We start from the raw sequence: 19,487 nt of genomic DNA on the forward strand, positions 1-19,487 counted from the left end.
TTGATTGTGATTTGAAATTATAATCTATTTGAAGAAGGATAAGTGTTGGTCCAGAGAAAAAAGACAATCCTTGCATTGGAAACATCCCTTCTCACCTCCAAAGAAGGCCAATGTAGTTTCATCTGTAGGGGAGGTGATGGCCTCAGTTTTGGAGGATGAAAAAGACATATTCAAAGTGGTCCCATTATCGATGGGGAGTACTGTGCCTGTTTGTGACTTTGAACTCGATGATCAGCCTCCCTATTCTCTTGGTATGCCCCCTTCCAACTATCATTTGCCCCCCCCCCCAATATGAAAATACTTGGCTAAGAAGCAGTATCGCGTTGATGACCTCATATCCGTGTCCCAAGAATTGGGACACGGACTGAAGAAGTATTTTGACTGCAAATGGAACTATGTTCAAAAACAAACATATTTGGTCACACTCCGTGAGACTATCTTGGTCACACCATGGGCTTTTCAGTCGACGCTCGTATAAAACTCAGCCCCTGAAAGTAACAGTATCCGAAATAGCGTGGTATAGATGAAAGAAAAACCAGCATGATGAATGAAATCCGAGCCTTCATCGCTCACCACTATACAGTAACAAAACGTGTGCTTTACAGTAAATCATAAATTCATATAAAGTAATATTTCCCCGAAACCAACACAATTAATGATAAATACTGTCGGCTGAGTTTAGGTATGTGTTTTCTGCCCAACATATATTAACATATATTAACATATATTTCATGACAATCAGAAATCTTATCAACAAATGTTGCGATACTTCATCAAACATCGCCAACGAAGCAAATCTTGGGAGCGTAACCAAGGCAAGACTATGTCGCATCCTGGTACAAAATGTAAAATAGCATCATCATCATCATTGTTCGACCGTGGTCGAGACAATGGGATTTACCATGCTACGCCAGACTTCATGGTCCATCATGGCATTACGGAGGTCCTGTTGCTGGATGCCTGTATCTCTGGAGATTACATCAGGGTAGGAGAGTGTGCGCCCTCTGGTATCGCGAGCAGATAACTTCCAGAGGAGAAGAGGAGAAATTACCTCGCTTTCAGTCCTACAACAATGTCCAGCAAACTGGACTCTTCTACCTTTCACAAGAGATGACACAGGTGGTAATTTCCCATATATTTGCACTTTGGTTGGATGACGCTTCCATGAGAGATTTTGAGCTCTCATAAGGAGGCGAGTGTAGGTTCCATCCAACCGCCTCTCAAGCTTCTTTGATAACGTCAAGGTTTCTGTGCCATATAGTAGAACTGGTTCGACTGTGACTTTGAAGATTTCAAGTTTGAAGTCTCTACTTAGATTTGATGACAAGATCTTAATCAGTGTTAAATGATTTGAACAGATGGACCTTAATTCTATCATTTTAATCCCTTTGGGTACTTTATTTACTATACCATAAGACTTCCTTTCAAAATAATCATTCAAAACTTGAGACGAAATAAAACAATAGAAACGAACCAGCGTCTCGTCGCTACATTTGCATGGCATGGGATCGTCACATTAGTCCCTATTTTTGTCACTGGCCAATAGAAAGTGCCATTGCTTGTTGGTGTAGTGTTTTCATTACAGACCACTGAAAAACAAATAAGATATGTTAATATGAAATATATATTAGAGAATTTATAGCCGTGTTTTATATACCGAAAATGCAAACATATGCTTGATAAACATGTGAGAAATGTCCTATTACAGAGAGAATCAAACGAAACGTGTAATGGTGAATAAATATTAGCAAACCATCTTCGGAACGTCATGTTTTTATATATAAAATAACTCCACAAGCAACATTCCTTGTATTTTTAAATCTAATAGTGATCTCACATGAAAATAACAACCAAAAACTGAATCCTAAAAAGGGAATAAGCAGATGTGGTGAAAGAGGATGCAGCTTCGATCTTAACCCTATTTATGTGTGTGTGTTTGTGTGATTGTATGTACGTGTGGAAGTGTGTGTGCATTTGTGTGTGTATGTATGTAAGCATGTATGTATGTATGTATGTATGTATGTATGTGAACAGGGTGTTGTGGATAAATTTGACGGCTTGCTTAAAAGGGAAGCACAAAATCCCATCCAAATATGAAAGCATTTAAAACATTAAAGAATGTCAGCTAGATTATAACTGGGGGTTAACAGTGGGGCTTCTGCCACTGCCTCGGCTTCTGCCACTGCCTTAGGACGGCCCCACAGACTGAGGTATGTGTTCTTCACAATGTTCGTGGGAATATCTTCGAACATCTTGCACTTGGCCAGCAGATGTTGCAAGCAGAGAGATTGGTGTCTTTATTCGTGGGATAACAATCGGGAGAATTAGGAGGCCAGAAATTTGGGCTGGTCAAGTCATAGACATTCTCTGACAACCACTTCTGACTCTTTTCAGTGGGATGGCAAGGTGCCGAATCCTGCAGCCACACATATGACCTTCCAGCAGCAAATTTCTCAAGCCAGAGTTTGACCACAGTCTCCAGCAGCTTCACATAGCCATCCGAATTGTGGCTCCGGCTCTGATTAAAGATGTTGGGCGGCACCATGTCACCTTCACTGGAACCACATCCAAGGACCATCGTAGTTTGGGGAAACTCCATTGAAATAAATTTCCTTTTCAGAATTCAATTATTTTATGAACGTTTCCAGACTGATGGTCTTTCGGTCCAAGCTCCGCTGACAAAGTGATGTAGTGCAATTTCAAGCATCATCAAACACTAGATATTTCTGCGCATTTTCTTTCAATGTCCACCTTCAAATCATCGCCTGTTTCCCGTTTTGTACTGTAAAACCGTTTACCTTTTAAATATCCCCATAAAAAGGAGTCTTATGATGTGAGATCAGGTGAATGCAGACTGTATTCTGTTGAAATTTCTTGTCCAAATTGTCTGTTTGGTAAAATCTCATAAAGGTAGATCATTAAATAATCTTGATAATTTTGGACATGAAATTCCACATCCTCTTTAATGCTTGGCATGACAGATTATCGCATCAAGTTCAAATAACTTGGGCCAGTCACAGTACCATCAAGAAGGAATCCTTTTGATTAGGCGTTCCAAACTGTAATTTCTAATAAATTAATTTGGTGTTACTCAGTAATATGAGGATTCTCAGGTCCCAGGTCGATACAATCGTAGCGGTTACATCGAACAATTTGGTATAAATAGAGTGTCATCACTCCAAACAATCTTAGTTGCCAAAAAAGCATTTTCAATAAATCTTGCCAAGTACATTTTGCCAAAAACTTCTCTTTCGGTCCAGAGCATCTTCATTCCGAACATGGACTCTTCTTGGAATGTAATTTCTACAGTGATAAGGTCTGAAAATGCGATGGTCTGATGTCGAAATTCCTATCTCACGACTCATTTGCCGCATAAATTTCCTTGAACTGTGGCAATATTTTTCTAGTACTCTTTATTGCTTTGTGGGGTTCGTCGATGTCCGTTGTCTTCTGGAAAGTGTCTTGTCATCACTGGGAACAGTTCCATCTCCTTCAAATCTATTTCTAAATCGATTGATGGTAAGTCGCAAAGGTGGATCTCTTTCAATTTTCCTTCTAAAATGTCGTTGCACTTTTAATGCATTTTCAAATTTTCAGTGACGTTTCAATGAAGATTTCACACGTTTATAACTTAGTTTGGTTGCATTCCTTATTTCTTACATTTTGAATCTAATATGAAAATGAGTTGTCATCTATTAAAGTGTGTAAAGGTTGACTTGTTAACGATGAAAAGAAGTGAAATGAAATATATTGCAAAAAATTACATCATTATTCGAAATTGCGTAAAAGGGGTGTGTTTTTTTTTTTGTGGGGGGGATTCCTGTTTGTTAAGGGGGAATCGTGTCAGTTATGTTTTCTAGTTCAAAATTGACATGATCACATGACCAAATGGTTTTATGCTCGTGAGGGTAGGGATCCAATAATTTCACATTTTTATATTTATGAAACACCCGAATTGTGTAAATCTTTCAGCTAAGCGCAGCCTGCTTCTACTTCTATTAGTTGTGGGGGTCAGAATGTATGACCTTACTTTCTCTTTTAATTGTTGCCACATAAATCTGGCTAAAGATATAATATTACAAGTGATTCTGGTGGAATGTATTAAGAATGAACAAATTTGTTATTCCTTGGATTCTCGTTGCTCTTCAGAGATGTCTGTTTGACGGACACCAGCACGCACCGAGAAAGTTGTTTAATCTGAGGGGAGACACAACTAGATTCCCTTGAACCGGGGAATCACCTATGTTTTAAAAAGCACATTATGTACAGAAAGATTGTGTTCTCCGATGACGAGTGATTAGATATCCAAGCTTGATTGTTCCAGAACGTATGAAGAAGGGATACGTCATCATTCGAAATTGTTTCAAGAGAGCATCTGAGAATGGCAACAGCCACGAATTCAGACTGCAAACATGAAGAAAGTTATCGAGAATATGCATTTTAAATATTACACTATATAGATTATTGATTTACTGAATTAAGCCTCGATTCAAAATTAGCTAAATAAACATCTAGCAACGATTTCGACTCCAAATCAACAGGGAGATAACCCAAGAAACCTGAAGACAGTGATTGGCAGAGTTGATAGTACGTCCGGCAAAATGCTTCTTAGTATTTGTTCCGACTCTTTCAACTCTGAGTTCAAACCCGGCTGAGGCCCATTCACCCTTCATTCTTTCCAGGATAATAAAAAGTACCAGTTCAGGGCAGTGGGGTAAAAGACACTTTCCCAAGATTCCATGCAATGGGACTGAGACAGGGTACTTTGCCTTACTTCTTCCGGCACTGTACTTTCTGAGTTCAAATCCTAGCATGGCCTCCTTCGTTGGTAGAAGCAAAACATCAGCCAGTTTAATGCCAGCACTTGACAGTGTGGATGCCATTAGTGGAAGAGAAATATCTGTTGTAATTATTTAGAGCACATCTTTAGTTTGATGGCATCTCCCTTTCTCTCCTGCCTACCACGATTGAAGGTCTTGTGAAAGAATCATGGACACTGGTCTCCCAAGAAAAGCTAGAATTCTCATGAATTAACATGTCATTAAGCAAAACAATAGGACAAATGTGGAACGTGTTTCTGCCTTCATAAGCGTCATTAGCACTGCGTTGTCTTACCTTAATTCTTTAAGAATTAGACGTATGCAGAATAAATAGAAAACGTTTATGGCCTAAACTAATTTGTGTAATTAAAATTAAAAGGAGCAAACAAACAACTGAGAGCGGCGAGTAGTAGAGATTCCAACGAAGAAAATAGCAAAATAAATTCTTGATTTATGGAATGTCATTTTGATTTCAAAAATGGTAAGCGTGCGCGCGTGTGTATGTATGTGTAATATCATCACCTATTTACGATGATGCTGAGGGTGACGACGACGACGACAATGAAGATGATGATGGTGATGATAAAATCACTGATGATTGTCATGAGGATAGAAATGACACGAAACACTCTACTTACTTTCATCAAATAACTCCGTGTTCCCTTGTTGCAATCCCAAATCACGCAAAGTCTGTGATGTCTTAAAAGTTTCGGAAACTTGTTTAAAAATTTGGTCTTTAGTAAATATAAGTGATACTGTGCAATTAATAGTAAATACTCCGCTATTGTTTTCAGAACTGAAATAGGATTTTAAAAGATATTACAAAATGTAATTAGTTTCAACGATACTCACCATATATATATATATGTATGTGCGTGTGTGTGTGTGTATGTGTGTGTGTGTCTGTGAGTGTGTGTCTGTGTGTGTGTGTTTGTGTGTATATATATATATAAATTAGAAAAAAGCTGTTTCTAATTTATATAGATTATATTTTGTGAAATTTGAATTAGTATTTCTAAATCGAATTTTTCCCTGTAAGTTTGGAATAATATTCCTTATATATATAAATATATATGCATGAGTGTGTGTATAGGTAACATATTGAGACGTGCGTACGTTACATAACATTTTCAGAATTATAAGAAGACAACGGAAAATTTGACATGTCTTATTCTTAAAAAGACGTGTAGTAAATAAACAAACAAACATATACTAAATACACTATGCTCGTTTGTTTATTTACTACATATTCTTTATTTATACACGATATAAGGTACACGCTGTAAGGTACACGCTGTAAGGTACACGCTGTAAGGTACACGCTGTAAGGTACACGCTGTAAGGTACACGTTGTAAGGTACACGCTGTAAGGTACACGCTATAAGGTACACGCTGTAAGGTACACGCTGTAAGGTACACGCTGTAAGGTACACGCTGTAAGGTACACGTTGTAAGGTACACGCTGTAAGGTACACGCTGTAAGGTACACGCTATAAGGTACACGCTGTAAGGTACACGTTGTAAGGTACACGCTGTAAGGTACACGCTGTAAGGTACAAGCTGTAAGGTACACGCTGTAAGGTACACGCTGTAAGGTACACGCTGTAAGGTACACGCTGTAGGGTACACGCTGTAAGGTACACGTTGTAAGGTACACGCTGTAAGGTACACACTGTAAGGTACCCGCTGTAAGGTACACGCTGTAAGGTACACGCTGTAAGGCACACGCTGTAAGGTACACGCTGTAAGGCACACGCTGTAAGGCACACGCTGTAAGGTACACGCTGTAAGGTACACGCTGTAAGGTACACGCTGTAAGGTACCCGCTGTAAGGTACACGTTGTGAGGTACACGCTGTAACGCTGTAGAAACCTTGTCAAAACAGAGATCGGAATACGAAGCAGACCTCCGAGCTGTCGTTTTATTCTCAAACCGTCCAACCAATGCCAGAGTCGAGAGCGGACATGAACTGATGATTATGATGATGATGATGATGGTGGTGGTAATGATGGTGTTGATGACGACAACGACGACAACCTATGCATCTACATATATATTCACACACACATGTTTTGTACTCTATATATCTACATTAGTCTGCTCAACATTTCATTGAACGTATGAACCTGTGTATTATGGATGTCAGGTACAGAATTCTTATTGTAATATTTAATACAGCAAAAATAAACACGGGAATATTTTCACCAAAAATAAACAAAATTTGAATGAAAGTATTAATTTTGCTTACCCACAATACGCAACTTCGAATGTTCCTGTCAAGTTTGATAACTCATGCTCTATCTGCAATACAGGAATATATATATATTGGTAAAACGGTAAGATAACAAAAGAAAGAAAGAGACCTCAATATTATGTAAATAGAGGAAATTTATCTATACAACAATATGTTATATTACCCGATAGTCAAGAATAAACTCTGAGTTTCAGATGCTAGATAGCGTTTTCAAATAGCCAGATAACCGAAGAGATGTCGTGGATTCCCACTTCGGCATCTGAAACTCAGAGTTTTATCTTGACTATCGAGTAATGTAACATATTATTGTATATATATATATATATATATATATATATATATATATATATATATATATATATATATATATATATATATATATATAATTTTGTGTGTGTGTGTGTGGCCATGCTTGACGCTTTATCCACAAGTTTTTATTCTCTCTCTGTTTCTTTTCTCTTATTCCTTCCCGTTAAAGAGCGTAGGCTCGAAACATAAAGGCGTCAAACCAACATACCTGCTTATTGTACATAGCCCCGTCTTCGTCTATTGTTTTTCTATAAATTTCAACTATATATATAGATCCCTTCTTTGGATCTTTCCTTTTCCTATGTTTCTGGCGAAGAGCTCTGCTCGAAACGTTAAACCCTCTTCTTTCCTTCCTTCCTGAGCGTCCAATAATACTAAATTTGTTCCACATCCTCGCGTTGTTGTGTTTTCCCTTTGTGTTTTCATGTTTGGATTAACTATATCTATATATATGTATATATATATATATATATATATATATATATATATATATATATATATATGTATGTGTATATATATATATTCACATGTCCATATATGCCTCTCAGGTGACAGACTAGCACAATCGTAACCGCACCGGCAACAATGCTTTGTAGCATTTGCTCTAACTCACCCTTAACTTCAAATTCTGCTCGGATCGACTCTGCCTTTCATTCTTTACATATACATAATATATATATATATATATATATAATATATATATATATATATATATATATATATATATATATATATATATATATATATATATGTATATATATATATACATATATTCGACGGGATTCTTTCAGTTTCTGCGTGCAAGCTTCTTATCACACAGCTCCGCCTGAGCTAATATATGTATATGTATGTATGTATTTATGTATATATATATATATATATATATATATATATATATATATATAATATAAATATATATATATATATATATATATATATATATATATATATATATGTATGTATGTATGTGTGTGTGTGTGTATGTATATATAATTAAGGATAAGATCATTAATTTAAAATTAAATAATGATCTTAGCATGTAGCCAGCATGGAAAATATAACCTTCAAAGATAATAATTATTAATATCATAACTTAGGGTATCTACGAGATACCGCCATGCTGAAAATAGCAGCCATGATCTGACTCTAAAACCACCTTAAGTGTTCATATAGTAACACGGAGAGAAGAGAAAAAGGCGAGATAAAACTAGTAAAAATGACTGGATAATCCCAGATTCCGGATTTCTGACTTTGCATTTAGGAATGGTTTGCCTCACCAGTGGAATATACACAGAGTGAAATATATATATATATATACAACATACGAATACTTACATATACGAACGTATATGTATATGTATGTATACGTTCGTATATGTAAGTATTTGTATGTTGTATTTGTATGTATATATATATATATATGTATTTAAACACATAAGAGATGACCATAATAGGATATCTGACACACTAGAAAGAGCAGTTAAACTCCAAACCACTAATAGTTGTAATTCTGAAAGGGAAAGAGAAATAAAAATGTTTACCCTATCTTTCCTGGACTATGCATAGTTTCGACAACTAATTACAACTATTAGTAGTTTGGAGTTTAATTGCTTTTTACTCTTTTACTTGTTCCAGTCATTTGACTGCGGCCATGCTGGAGCACCGCTTTTAATCGAGCAACTCGACCCAGGGAATTATTCTTTGTAAGCCCAGTACTTATTCTATCGGTCTCTTTTGCCGAACCGGTAAGAAACGGGGACATAAACACACCAGCATTGGTTGTCAAGCGATGTTGGGGGGACAAACACAGACATACAAACATACACGCACACACACACACATATATACATACACACACACACACATATATATATATATATATATATATATATATATATATACGACGGGCTTCTTTCGGTTTCCGTCTACCAAATCCACTCACAAGGCTTTGGTCGTCCTGAGGCTATAGTAGAAAACACCTGCCCAAGGTGCCACGCAGTGGGACTGAACCCGGAACCATGTGGTTGGTAAACAAGCTACTTACCACACAGCCGTCTGAATTTATTGATTTTAAATTTAAAGCTTTTCATGAACAATATACGCACGCCTGTCCTGTTTCCCTAATATTCCGCCATCACCATTATAAACTATTAAGCAGGTATATATATTCTGTACATGAAAGACAGGGTGGTTTATCTGTTTATATGCATCACTGACTCCGTATCTGTTCCCTTGAATTCACCTTATACCTACTTTCCACCCCTCCAACTCGATCCTCGGTACATGTTTCGGAGTGTAGGATCCAATCATCTGAACGTTGTTGAAACTTTTTTATGTTGAGAATCTTCTGATCTCATTTGTAAACGCTATATACATTCTTTTATTCTTTTATAGATTTGTACGTGTGTGTGTGTGTATGTGTGTGTGTGTGTGTGTGTGTGTGTGTGTGTGTGTAAGTGCAGGAAAAGATAGTGAGGGAGAGAAAATAAACGGCTACTCACAGCTCTAGATATGTTAACACCCGAACTTTTATATTCATTGAACTTCTTCAATGTAGAATTGAAAATCAGATAAAATACAAAAGAATTGGTCCAACCTATGGAAAAATATAGAAACGGAAGTGAATGATTCCTTTCGTAAATGAGAGTCTTGTGATAGATATCACGAAGATATAAATATGATTATCAATATGATAACAGTGAAGTGGGTTTCGTTGAGATGGAGGAGGCTGACAAACACATGAGCAGTACACGATTACATTTGTTTTGTTGATGAGAGCAAAAAAGAGCAAAAAAGAGCAAAAAATAGCAAAAAATAGCAAAAAAGAGTTCAGAATGGTTTGGGAAATGAGTATTTGAACATCTCATACAATTTCCCTCTCATTCGCGATTTTTGATTCTAAAAATATTTTGGTAACTCTCTACTCATGGCGCAGGAGTGGCTGTGTGGTAAGTAGCTTGCTAACGCACATGCGCAATTAGTCAGTTGCTTCCTGTTCAGCCAGAGTGGACGCGAGTCAATCAGCTCCGTCCAATTAAAGAAAAAAGACCAAAAACGGAAAGTTGTCGAGGTAAGTGATTTTGTTTATTGTGAGTTGGGCATAATTTATTGCGTGCCAATTATTATTTCAGTAAGTTGTGTCCAACTCTGAGACAATTTCGCCGTTTTTGTGTTCATTGAAAAAAAAAGTGATTTTGTTTATTGTGAGTTGGGCATAATTTATTGCGTGCCAATTATTATTTCAGTAAGTTGTGTCCAACTCTGAGACAATTTCGCCGTTTTTGTGTTCATTGAAAAAAAAAGAAAAAACAGTGGAGGGGCGTATCCTCAGAATTCAATACAGTTACTGTTAAAATTACCGTTGGCGGTAGCCAGTGCTGTGTTTGGGTTTGTTGAATTTATTCCCTTGTCAGAGTACTTCGCAAGAAAATTATAAAAATAAGCCACTATTGGATTACCTTTCGGACCCATTTTTGTGGAGGTTGTGTTGCAGTTGCGGCGTTCCAGGTTCAACCCAGGCCGGGAGTACCGCAAGGCCAGAATATTTTTGTTGTGTTTTTCTGTTTATTAACTTTCTTTTGAACTTCATTTAACCCCCCCTTTTGTTTTTTTTCTTTATTGCGACTTTCCGTTGATTTCTTCCCTTCTGTTTAGCTTTCTCCTTTTTGTTTTTTCAAAAATCTATCAAATTTTATTTGGACTTTTGAACTTTTTTCTTCCTGCTTTTGAGTTTAATTTGAATATATTTAAAAAAAAACATGGCAATGAAAAATAACAAAATTTTGGAGTGGGAAATCATACCACCTAAAAAGTGGTTAAAAGACCGTGAAGATGGGACGGTGGTGTTGAGAACCTACTCCAAGGCACTTGACACCATCGCCCTATTCGAAAAGACGGCAATTGAAAAGGAGTTGGAAGAGTATTTGCCAACAATTAAATTCATTTCCAGGGGTGTCAAATATGCAACGGTGTGGTTGCTATTTGACACCCCTGAAGAGGCTTGCAAATTTGCTAGCAAACTCCTGGAGGGTAAGGAAATCTTATTCCTGCCCACGTACAAAAAAAAGAAATTGATGAAAGCTTGGATTTGCGGACTGCCACCCGACATAGAACCCGAGTGGATAGAGGAGACTATCCGCCGGGGTCTGGGTGACAGCGAAACTAAGCTCCTCAATGTAAAAGTTCTTCCTACGGCTGCTTGGGTAGGGTCAAAAGCAATTTTGACCCTGTGGACCCAATCAGCCAATCTGGTTCTTCCAGATTTTTTGAAAATGGCCGGGTGCAGGTACCCGGTGATGCTTGAGGGTCGCTCCCCTAAGTGTCATCGGTGCTTGGAGTCCGGCCACATAAAGAAGAACTGTCCTCGGGAACAAAATAGGATCCCGGAACAGTTAAGTAAAACCCCTCTAGAAGAGGGAACGATAACGGCCGAGAAAGCAGAGGACTCCTCAAACAGAGGCCGAAAGAGGAAGGTGAGCAACAATGGGTGCTCACCAAAGGATAAAAGGGATGAGGAGAGGAAGGCGAATCTTCCAGCCACGGAGGAGACGCACCCTCCCTCAGGTGAAAAGGGAAAAAAAGAAAAAGAGGAAGAAAAACGGGACATTACCGGCTGTCAGTGTAGCACCGGAATGTCCCGGAACTACGTCGGTTGGGGTTGTGCCACCGACAAGAGAAGGAATACCGTTGGCGGAAACTGTGCCGCCAACGAAAGAATTGAACGTATTGGTCCTCTTCTATAGAGGAGGGGAAATTGAAAAAGTGATGGAAGAGCACTACAAGGGAGCACCTTTAGCCTTCACACAGGACCCCGAATGGCCTCCGCAGGTAGCTGTGGAGGCCGTGGCGTTCGACGTGACGCTTGGGCTAAAGGAGCTCAATGAAGATTATAACTTGGTCCCGGGCGACGCGAACTCGGAATTTGACTACGTTCTGAGGGAGGCGTGGTTGATGGTGGAGGGCGCGGGCACAAGCTATTTCGAGGACGATATGTAATTATTAAACTGTTATTATTAGTAATGGACTTAAGTCCAAAAATTGAAAACTTGTAAGAGGATTAATACCTCGTTTTGTATTAATAATGGACTGCTAAGTCCAAAAATTGGAAAAATTGTAAGAGGTTTAATACCTCGTTTTGTGTTTATCTTTAAAAAGAACAATGTTTTAGAGAAGCGAAAGTCGGCGGGCGCTTTTTGTCTTCTCCCATCCTTATCATCTTTCTTTCATTATCATTCACCTCATTAATGTCCTCGTCCAGCCCGCAAAGCTAACTTAATCTGTGTACTGCCTTCATGGGAAATGTTTTGAAATAAAGTAGCTTGATTACCAACCATATGGTTCCGGGTTCAGTCCCACTGCGTGGCACCTTGGGCAAGTGTTTTCTACTATAGCCTTGGGCCGACCAATGCCTTGTGAGTGGATTTGATAGACGGAAACTGAAAGAAGCCCGTCGTATATATGTATATATATATATATATATATATATATATATGCGTGTGTGTTTGTGTTTCTGTGTTTGTCCCCCTGGCATTGCTTGACAACCGATGCTGGTGTGTTTATGTCCCCGTCACTTAGCTGTTCGGCAAAAGAGACCGATAGAATAAGTACTAGGCTTACAAAGACTAAGTCCTGGGATCGATTTGCTCGACTAAAAGGCGGTGCTCCAGCATGGCCGCAGTCAAATGACTGAAACAAGTTAAAGAGTAAAGAGAGAGTAAAGAGTATGTACCTAATATTCAAATCTCAACACATACCCCAAGCCCACACAAATACCAGCACCTAATCCCACCAGCATATCTTTTGTTGTGTTGCAGCCGTCACTATTATATTAAGGACAAGGAACATGACTCTTTATAAAGCCCTTGACAATTTTGCCTCCCATGACTTCGTCTCGCCTTTTTTCCCCAACATCCACAACCCAGATATATTTTCCACTTCTAGCGACAGAGAGTGTTACCATATTTGTTTCCATACTTAACAGCACTGAAGAGTACAAGACATTAATTGGTCACACTGGTATCTAACATCCAGTTACATAATCCCCAGTGTGAAACCGATTGTTAAAATCGGGTAAAATGTATCTACAATACTTGATTCATAATTGTACGAATGCAGCTTTTATAAGCATAGCCGAAAGACTTTCCAAGCTATTGTCGCTTCAAATTATGATATATATATATATATATATATATATATATATATATATATATATATATATATATATATATATATATATATATATATATATATACAAATATATTATATACATATAATCATAATGGTATTCATTTTCCGATTTGAAATGACAATATCTTGCAAAGTCACACACGCAGAGACATATATATATATTTCGTTTTGGGAATTGGTTTGCAAGATTGTTTATATGAGTTCGTGTGTTGAAGCATATTCTATTGTGTCTTTTAGTGCAAGACGCAACGAAAATTTTAGAAAATAAAAATAAGGAATAACTGGAAATTTTACCGGTGAATATGTTAACTAATAAGGTACTAACAGTATATATATATATATATATATATATATATATATATATATATATATATATATATATATATATATATATATGCATATATACATACAGTTTCTTCTGATCACCCCATAAGCCCGCAAGTATCTGGTATGCGTAGCCTTCAATTGGTATCGCTTTTGTTTGCAAGATATTTGAATATAATTTGCATATAGGTAAATGAACTTGACGAACGTGAAAGGAAGTGTTTTGCTGAGGAACGAAACGCCTGCCTGGCAATCGAAATCATGATATTTTGATCGTGAGATAACGTAACCAACAGGCCTGCTGCCTTCACTCAGAGTTCAATCAACTGTAAACGGTCAACCTTGAAACGCTCTGGCCTTCCGGTCAAGGAAAATTTTGACTGACCCGCCAAGCAATTCGGGTGGCGTCATTCGAAAACTTCTACAATATGTGGAAGAACATTGCATATTACCCAGCATTCATGAGAGAATGTGATGGTAAGCACGAAAACCAAATTTAAGGTATCAAGTTTAACTTTTCTGCAAACATCGATTTTGAGGATGGAATGCCAAGAAATGTGCTGTGTTTTGGTAGAGTCACTATACCAAAACACACGCATTGTTTCTATTTCATTTTATTATCCGATTATTGGTTAGCAATTTATCCAATTATTTAATCGCCTGTTTGGCTCATCATTCGTTTCATGAATCAGTCAGTCATGGTCCTTTTGTCGCCAACGCAACCACTTCAATGATATCCATGTTCTACTTCAAATCAGCTACAAGTCCGTCCGTCTCTTAAATTTTTGGTTATATATTTATGTATTTCTGTAGATATGTGAATGGGAATGTACGCGTGAGTGTGGAAGTGTGAAAGACACCGTAAGAAAAAGAAAGAGAGAGCGAACAGGTGTATGTGTATGTCTGTGTACCGATGCATGTTTGTATGGTATAATTAATTCTGTGTGTTCGTGCATTAGACAAACAACATAAGTTTGCGCATGCCTATGTGTTATTGTGAATGCACATACGTTGATGTATGTGTATGGCGATGTTTGTTCCTTCACGAGCCATGCCTGGCTCATAAGGGCCGGTTTCCCGGTTTCCTTGGCATATAAGTTTCCCACCTGGACGGGAAGCCGGTCCATCGCAGGTGAGCTGCAAGATGCAGGAGGAAAGAGTGAGAGGAAGTTGTGGAGAAAGAGTCACCAGAAGTTCGCCATTACCATCTGCCAGAGCCGTGTGGAGATTAGGTGTTTCGCTCATAAACACACACATCGCCCGGTCTGAGATTCGAACCCGCGATCCCTCGACCGCGAGTTCGCTGCTCAAACCACTAGGCCAGTGTGAAAAGTGTGGACGGTAAAACGATTATTTTTTATATATCTATTGTTCTTGTTTCATACGACATTATAATGCGAACAAGAGAGAATATTCTGGAATGTTCTTATTGACAATAAGCCGCAAGGTCTGAAATTTTGGGAGAGGATAATAATCGATTACATCGACCTCTGTGTTCAACTGATACTTATTTATCAACACCGAAAGAATAGAATCGATCTGGAAGGCGTTTGAACTTAGACCGTAAGAATGAACAAAATGTCGCTAAGCCGACGTGCCGAAGAAAGCGCTAATTCGTCGACTTTATTAGTGGTAGTAATAAAATAACAACAAGGATGATTTTACTAACTTTTACATTCGGAATATTCCAGTATCGGTATTGATTTGGTTTGGTTATTGCCAACATCTGCCTGACACTGGCCCCGGACAGTCACCTTTCTGTTGAACGTTGTTTTCGTATAATTTACCAAGGCTGGCAGATAACATCCACACATCATACCTGTATTGTTTTTGAGGTCACTGCAATTATAAACAGAACTTTAAGTGAATGTACTTTAGAGATATGGAAAAACTCCTGCGGTATTTGAGAAGAAACAAGGATAATATAATTCCAGCAACAAGATTATAGAAGTAATGATATTCATGTTTCGTTCCAAAAGGTGTTAATAACAACAATAAAATGAAATGGTTTCTGGTGGAAATTGAAAACATATGAAGTTCTTACTATCTTTTAGCTTATGTTTTGAATAATCAGAGACCACCTTCGGTCACGAATGACCATGGGATTGCACCTAGAAAGTTACCCTCCCAGGCACAAGTCCGGGCAAGGTTGTTTATGGAAGACCAACAGTCGCCCATGCATACCAGCCTCCTCTCTCCACACCACTGATGTTATCCAAGGGAAAGGCAAAGGGGCCGATACAGCTTGGCACCTGTGACGTCGCAACTCATTTCTACAGCTGAGTAAACTGGAACAACATGAAATAAAGTGTCTTGCTCAAGAACACAACACCCAGCCCGGTCCAGGATTCGAACTCACAACCTCACAGTCGTAAGTTCGACGCCCTAACCACTAAGCCATGCGCCTTCACTTTTGAATAATAAAGCCCCTTTAAGGAAGGAGAAGCTCCCTTTATATCATACATTACAGAAGATTTGATGCTAGAAATTCGGTGGTAGCGATTTGGCGCAGCTGTCATTGAGCAACAATGTGTTAGACGGATTGTTTTGGTACACAGAAACTTTTGGTGCTGAGGAATTTTTGTTTGCAGCTTATATAACACTTGGTCTTAAAGTTCAATATGAGCCAATTCAGAAGCTGAATAAGTACAGAGTTTATGCGTTATACAGGGTGGACCAAAATGATCTGACACGTTTGGAGGCTTAATAAAAGCACAAAATAAGAAATAATGAAAAAAAAATCATTTTCTGAATCTACATATAATGCCATTTTATTTAATTAAGTTTTTAAAAATAAATTAGCTAAATGCATCCCATCATTGTCAACACACTGTTAGAGACGTTCATGAAAGTCATCGATAAATCTATGGATCATTTCTTCTGGAATGGTGAAATGTGATTTCTTCTTGTGGTGATATTTAAAATCAAAAGTATTCAGTCATCACCCTCGAGCTATTGATGAATTAAAACGTGCAATTTATGTAGAAATAGCAACCATTCCAGAAGAAATGATCCAAAAAGTTATCGATAACTTTCACGGACGTCTCCAACAGTGTTGACAATGACGGGAAGCATTTAGCTAATTTAATTTTTAAAAACTTAATGAAATAAAATTCAGAAAATAAAATTCTTTTCATTATTTCTTATTTTGTACTTTTATTAAGCCTCCAAATGTGTCAGATCATTTTGGTCCACCCTGTATATATATATATATATATATATATATATATATATGTATATATATATATATATATACATATATATATATATATATGTATGTATATATATGTATATAATAAATAAAATATATATCCCTCTGCAAAAGAATTTTATTTAATTCTTTTGCAGGAAGGATTGCTTCGACCGGTTCGTGTTCTGTCCTTACCTTCGAAACACGCATTGAGTCGAACCAGGGACAGCTGATGAAGGGGAATATTCCTTGTATTGTTTGTATTGTACTCTGTTTTTTCGTTGTTAAGAAAGTCCGTTTCCTAGGTTGTTTTATATATATGCATGTATATATACATGTTGATGTAGGTACGTTCATATATGTATGTATGCATATTTTTTATTTATTAAATTATTATATGACTGAGCGCCATCACATCGTTTCGTTTCTTTTCTCCAAGTACGTTTATATATATATATATATATATATATATTTATATTATATAGAGGGTACTTTTATTCATAGGTACCACACGCTATGTATATATATATATATATATATATATATATATATATATATATATATATATATGTATATATAGGAATGCTCATAATTATAGAGTGAAAACGAATTGATATATGTTATTCGATAAATCATTTTGAGTATTTTCATTCGGTTTTTAGGACACATAATGATCATTTTTCGTAGAGTTTATATATCATGTAATCAGAGATAAACTATTTCATCTTCATTTCAATAAATGTTCATATTTCTGCATGCCTTTTGGTCTGTGTGTTTGTGCGTATATATATATATATATATATATATATATATATATCTGTAACATCAAGTTCAATTGATGAGAAATTGAATGGAACAAATTTGTGATATACTATCACATATTAGACTAAATAATTGAACGACGGAAAAAAAGAAGAAAGTGGATTATCGGTGAAGGTGATAAGCATAAAGATAACGATGAAGCAAGGAGAGAGAAAAAGTTGGTACCAATGATGTTATAATGATGAAGATGGCGGTGAAGAAGTTAATGGTAATTATTCTGATAATGACGTTCATTAGTACGTTTATCTTTATGATGATTATGATATTGAGGATGACTGTTGGCCATGATAGTGATGGGGAAGATATTTGAAGTGGATTATAGCAATGAATGATATTGAAGATGATGATGATAATGAATGTGACGATGTGGACAGAGACCGATAGAATAAGTCCTAGTGTCGATTTTCTCGACTAAAGGCAGTACTCCAGTATGGCCACAGGGAAATGAGTGAAACAAATAAAGAATAAAAGAATAAAAGAAATTCAAGAATAGCTTTCAAATGCAAGGAACATTTTCCTTTTTTCTGCCTGTCTCTGTCTCTCTTTTTTACTCTTGTGGGTTATAGGCAGTTAGCAGCAGCTAGTTCGTTATGAATTATTTTCTTTGATTGTTTAAGCAGTAGTAGTATTGACGAAGAAGAAGAATGATGGGGGGCTATGACAGTTGTAGAATGTTGATGGAATCTTCGTAAATGGTCATGTACCTAAAAGTGACTCGTTGTGGATGATATTAGTTATTGAAATCGTTCTGAATAAATTCTTGAGAGGACGGTTTTGAATATATCGTTTTTAAAATACTTGCTTGGGTATTGTTCTACGGCCCTGGTGATAGCGTCATTTGTTGTGGATGCGTTCAAAAGAGGTTTGTATTTTGTAATAAAGAATGACTCTTCATTATTGCGCCGACTACAGATTGTATCGTCCCTGAATCGATAGAGTGGAAATATTATGAAGCTTGGTTGTTTGTTATTGGCACAAATGTCGTTGAGTTCGTTGAATGCTGTTTCTCTGATTTTCGGATTTTGATCTGGGATCTGTGCAGAGCAATCCTTTGTCATAGACTGTTTTTTGCTTGGACAATGTATTGCTCTCGACACCCAGCCCAGCTTAATACGTATATCAGGCTCTCCGAAGTACATGTGAAGTTGCTTTTCACTGTGAAACCTTGGCTTTGTTTGAAAGAGTAACTCTGATCCTTAAATTAGATCGACACATAGTTAGGCCTTCCTGTATCTTTTAACTGACGGATTCAGTGTTGTTGTTGAGCGTATTCTGCCTTGCGTTAGGATACTTTTCATAGATTTGGGCTGACGTTTGCTTTTATGATGTGTGCGTTTCGGGGACTAAATTCGTTCTGTGGTCCCTTTTTAGTAGGGGGATGTTTTGGAGAATGGTGTCGAAGGCTTCATTGTTAAGAGGGTTGTGTGTGGAGATGTATGGTAGGGCTTTTGGCTGTTAATCTTTCATTAATTTGGGAATGTATGAGTTCGTGAATGTTGAGGTGTAGGCCACGTTGAAAGCATGTTTATGTAGTCGTGTGTCCTTGGTGCATGGAATAGAAACTATAGTACAAATCGTTTTT

At 37.2% G+C, this 19,487-nt stretch overlaps 3 protein-coding genes across 9 annotated transcripts in view; 2 read left to right on the plus strand and 1 right to left on the minus strand.

The window, feature by feature from the left end:
* Nucleotides 1–19,487, plus strand: part of LOC115225268 (adhesion G-protein coupled receptor G6-like) — a 1,160,637-nt gene that overhangs the window by 841,494 nt on the left and 299,656 nt on the right. The window lies entirely within an intron of this gene.
* Nucleotides 1–19,487, plus strand: part of LOC115225305 (slit homolog 1 protein) — a 514,782-nt gene that overhangs the window by 208,908 nt on the left and 286,387 nt on the right. The gene's annotated exons all lie outside the window — the stretch shown is intronic.
* LOC115225271 (leucine-rich repeat-containing protein 15-like) overlaps nt 1–19,487 on the minus strand; it is a 233,029-nt gene that overhangs the window by 8,177 nt on the left and 205,365 nt on the right. The window contains exons 12-15 of the mRNA XM_036513971.1: nt 15,563–15,732; nt 9,885–9,979; nt 7,069–7,121; nt 5,459–5,616 (exon numbers count right to left, since the gene is read on the minus strand). Of these exons, the coding sequence (XP_036369864.1) occupies nt 5,459–5,616; nt 7,069–7,121; nt 9,885–9,979; nt 15,563–15,732 (476 nt within the window). The remainder of the gene's footprint in view (nt 1–5,458; nt 5,617–7,068; nt 7,122–9,884; nt 9,980–15,562; nt 15,733–19,487) is intronic.

Source organism: Octopus sinensis, linkage group LG27 (genome assembly GCF_006345805.1).
Source record: "Octopus sinensis linkage group LG27, ASM634580v1, whole genome shotgun sequence".
NCBI classification, from domain to species: domain Eukaryota; kingdom Metazoa; phylum Mollusca; class Cephalopoda; order Octopoda; family Octopodidae; genus Octopus; species Octopus sinensis.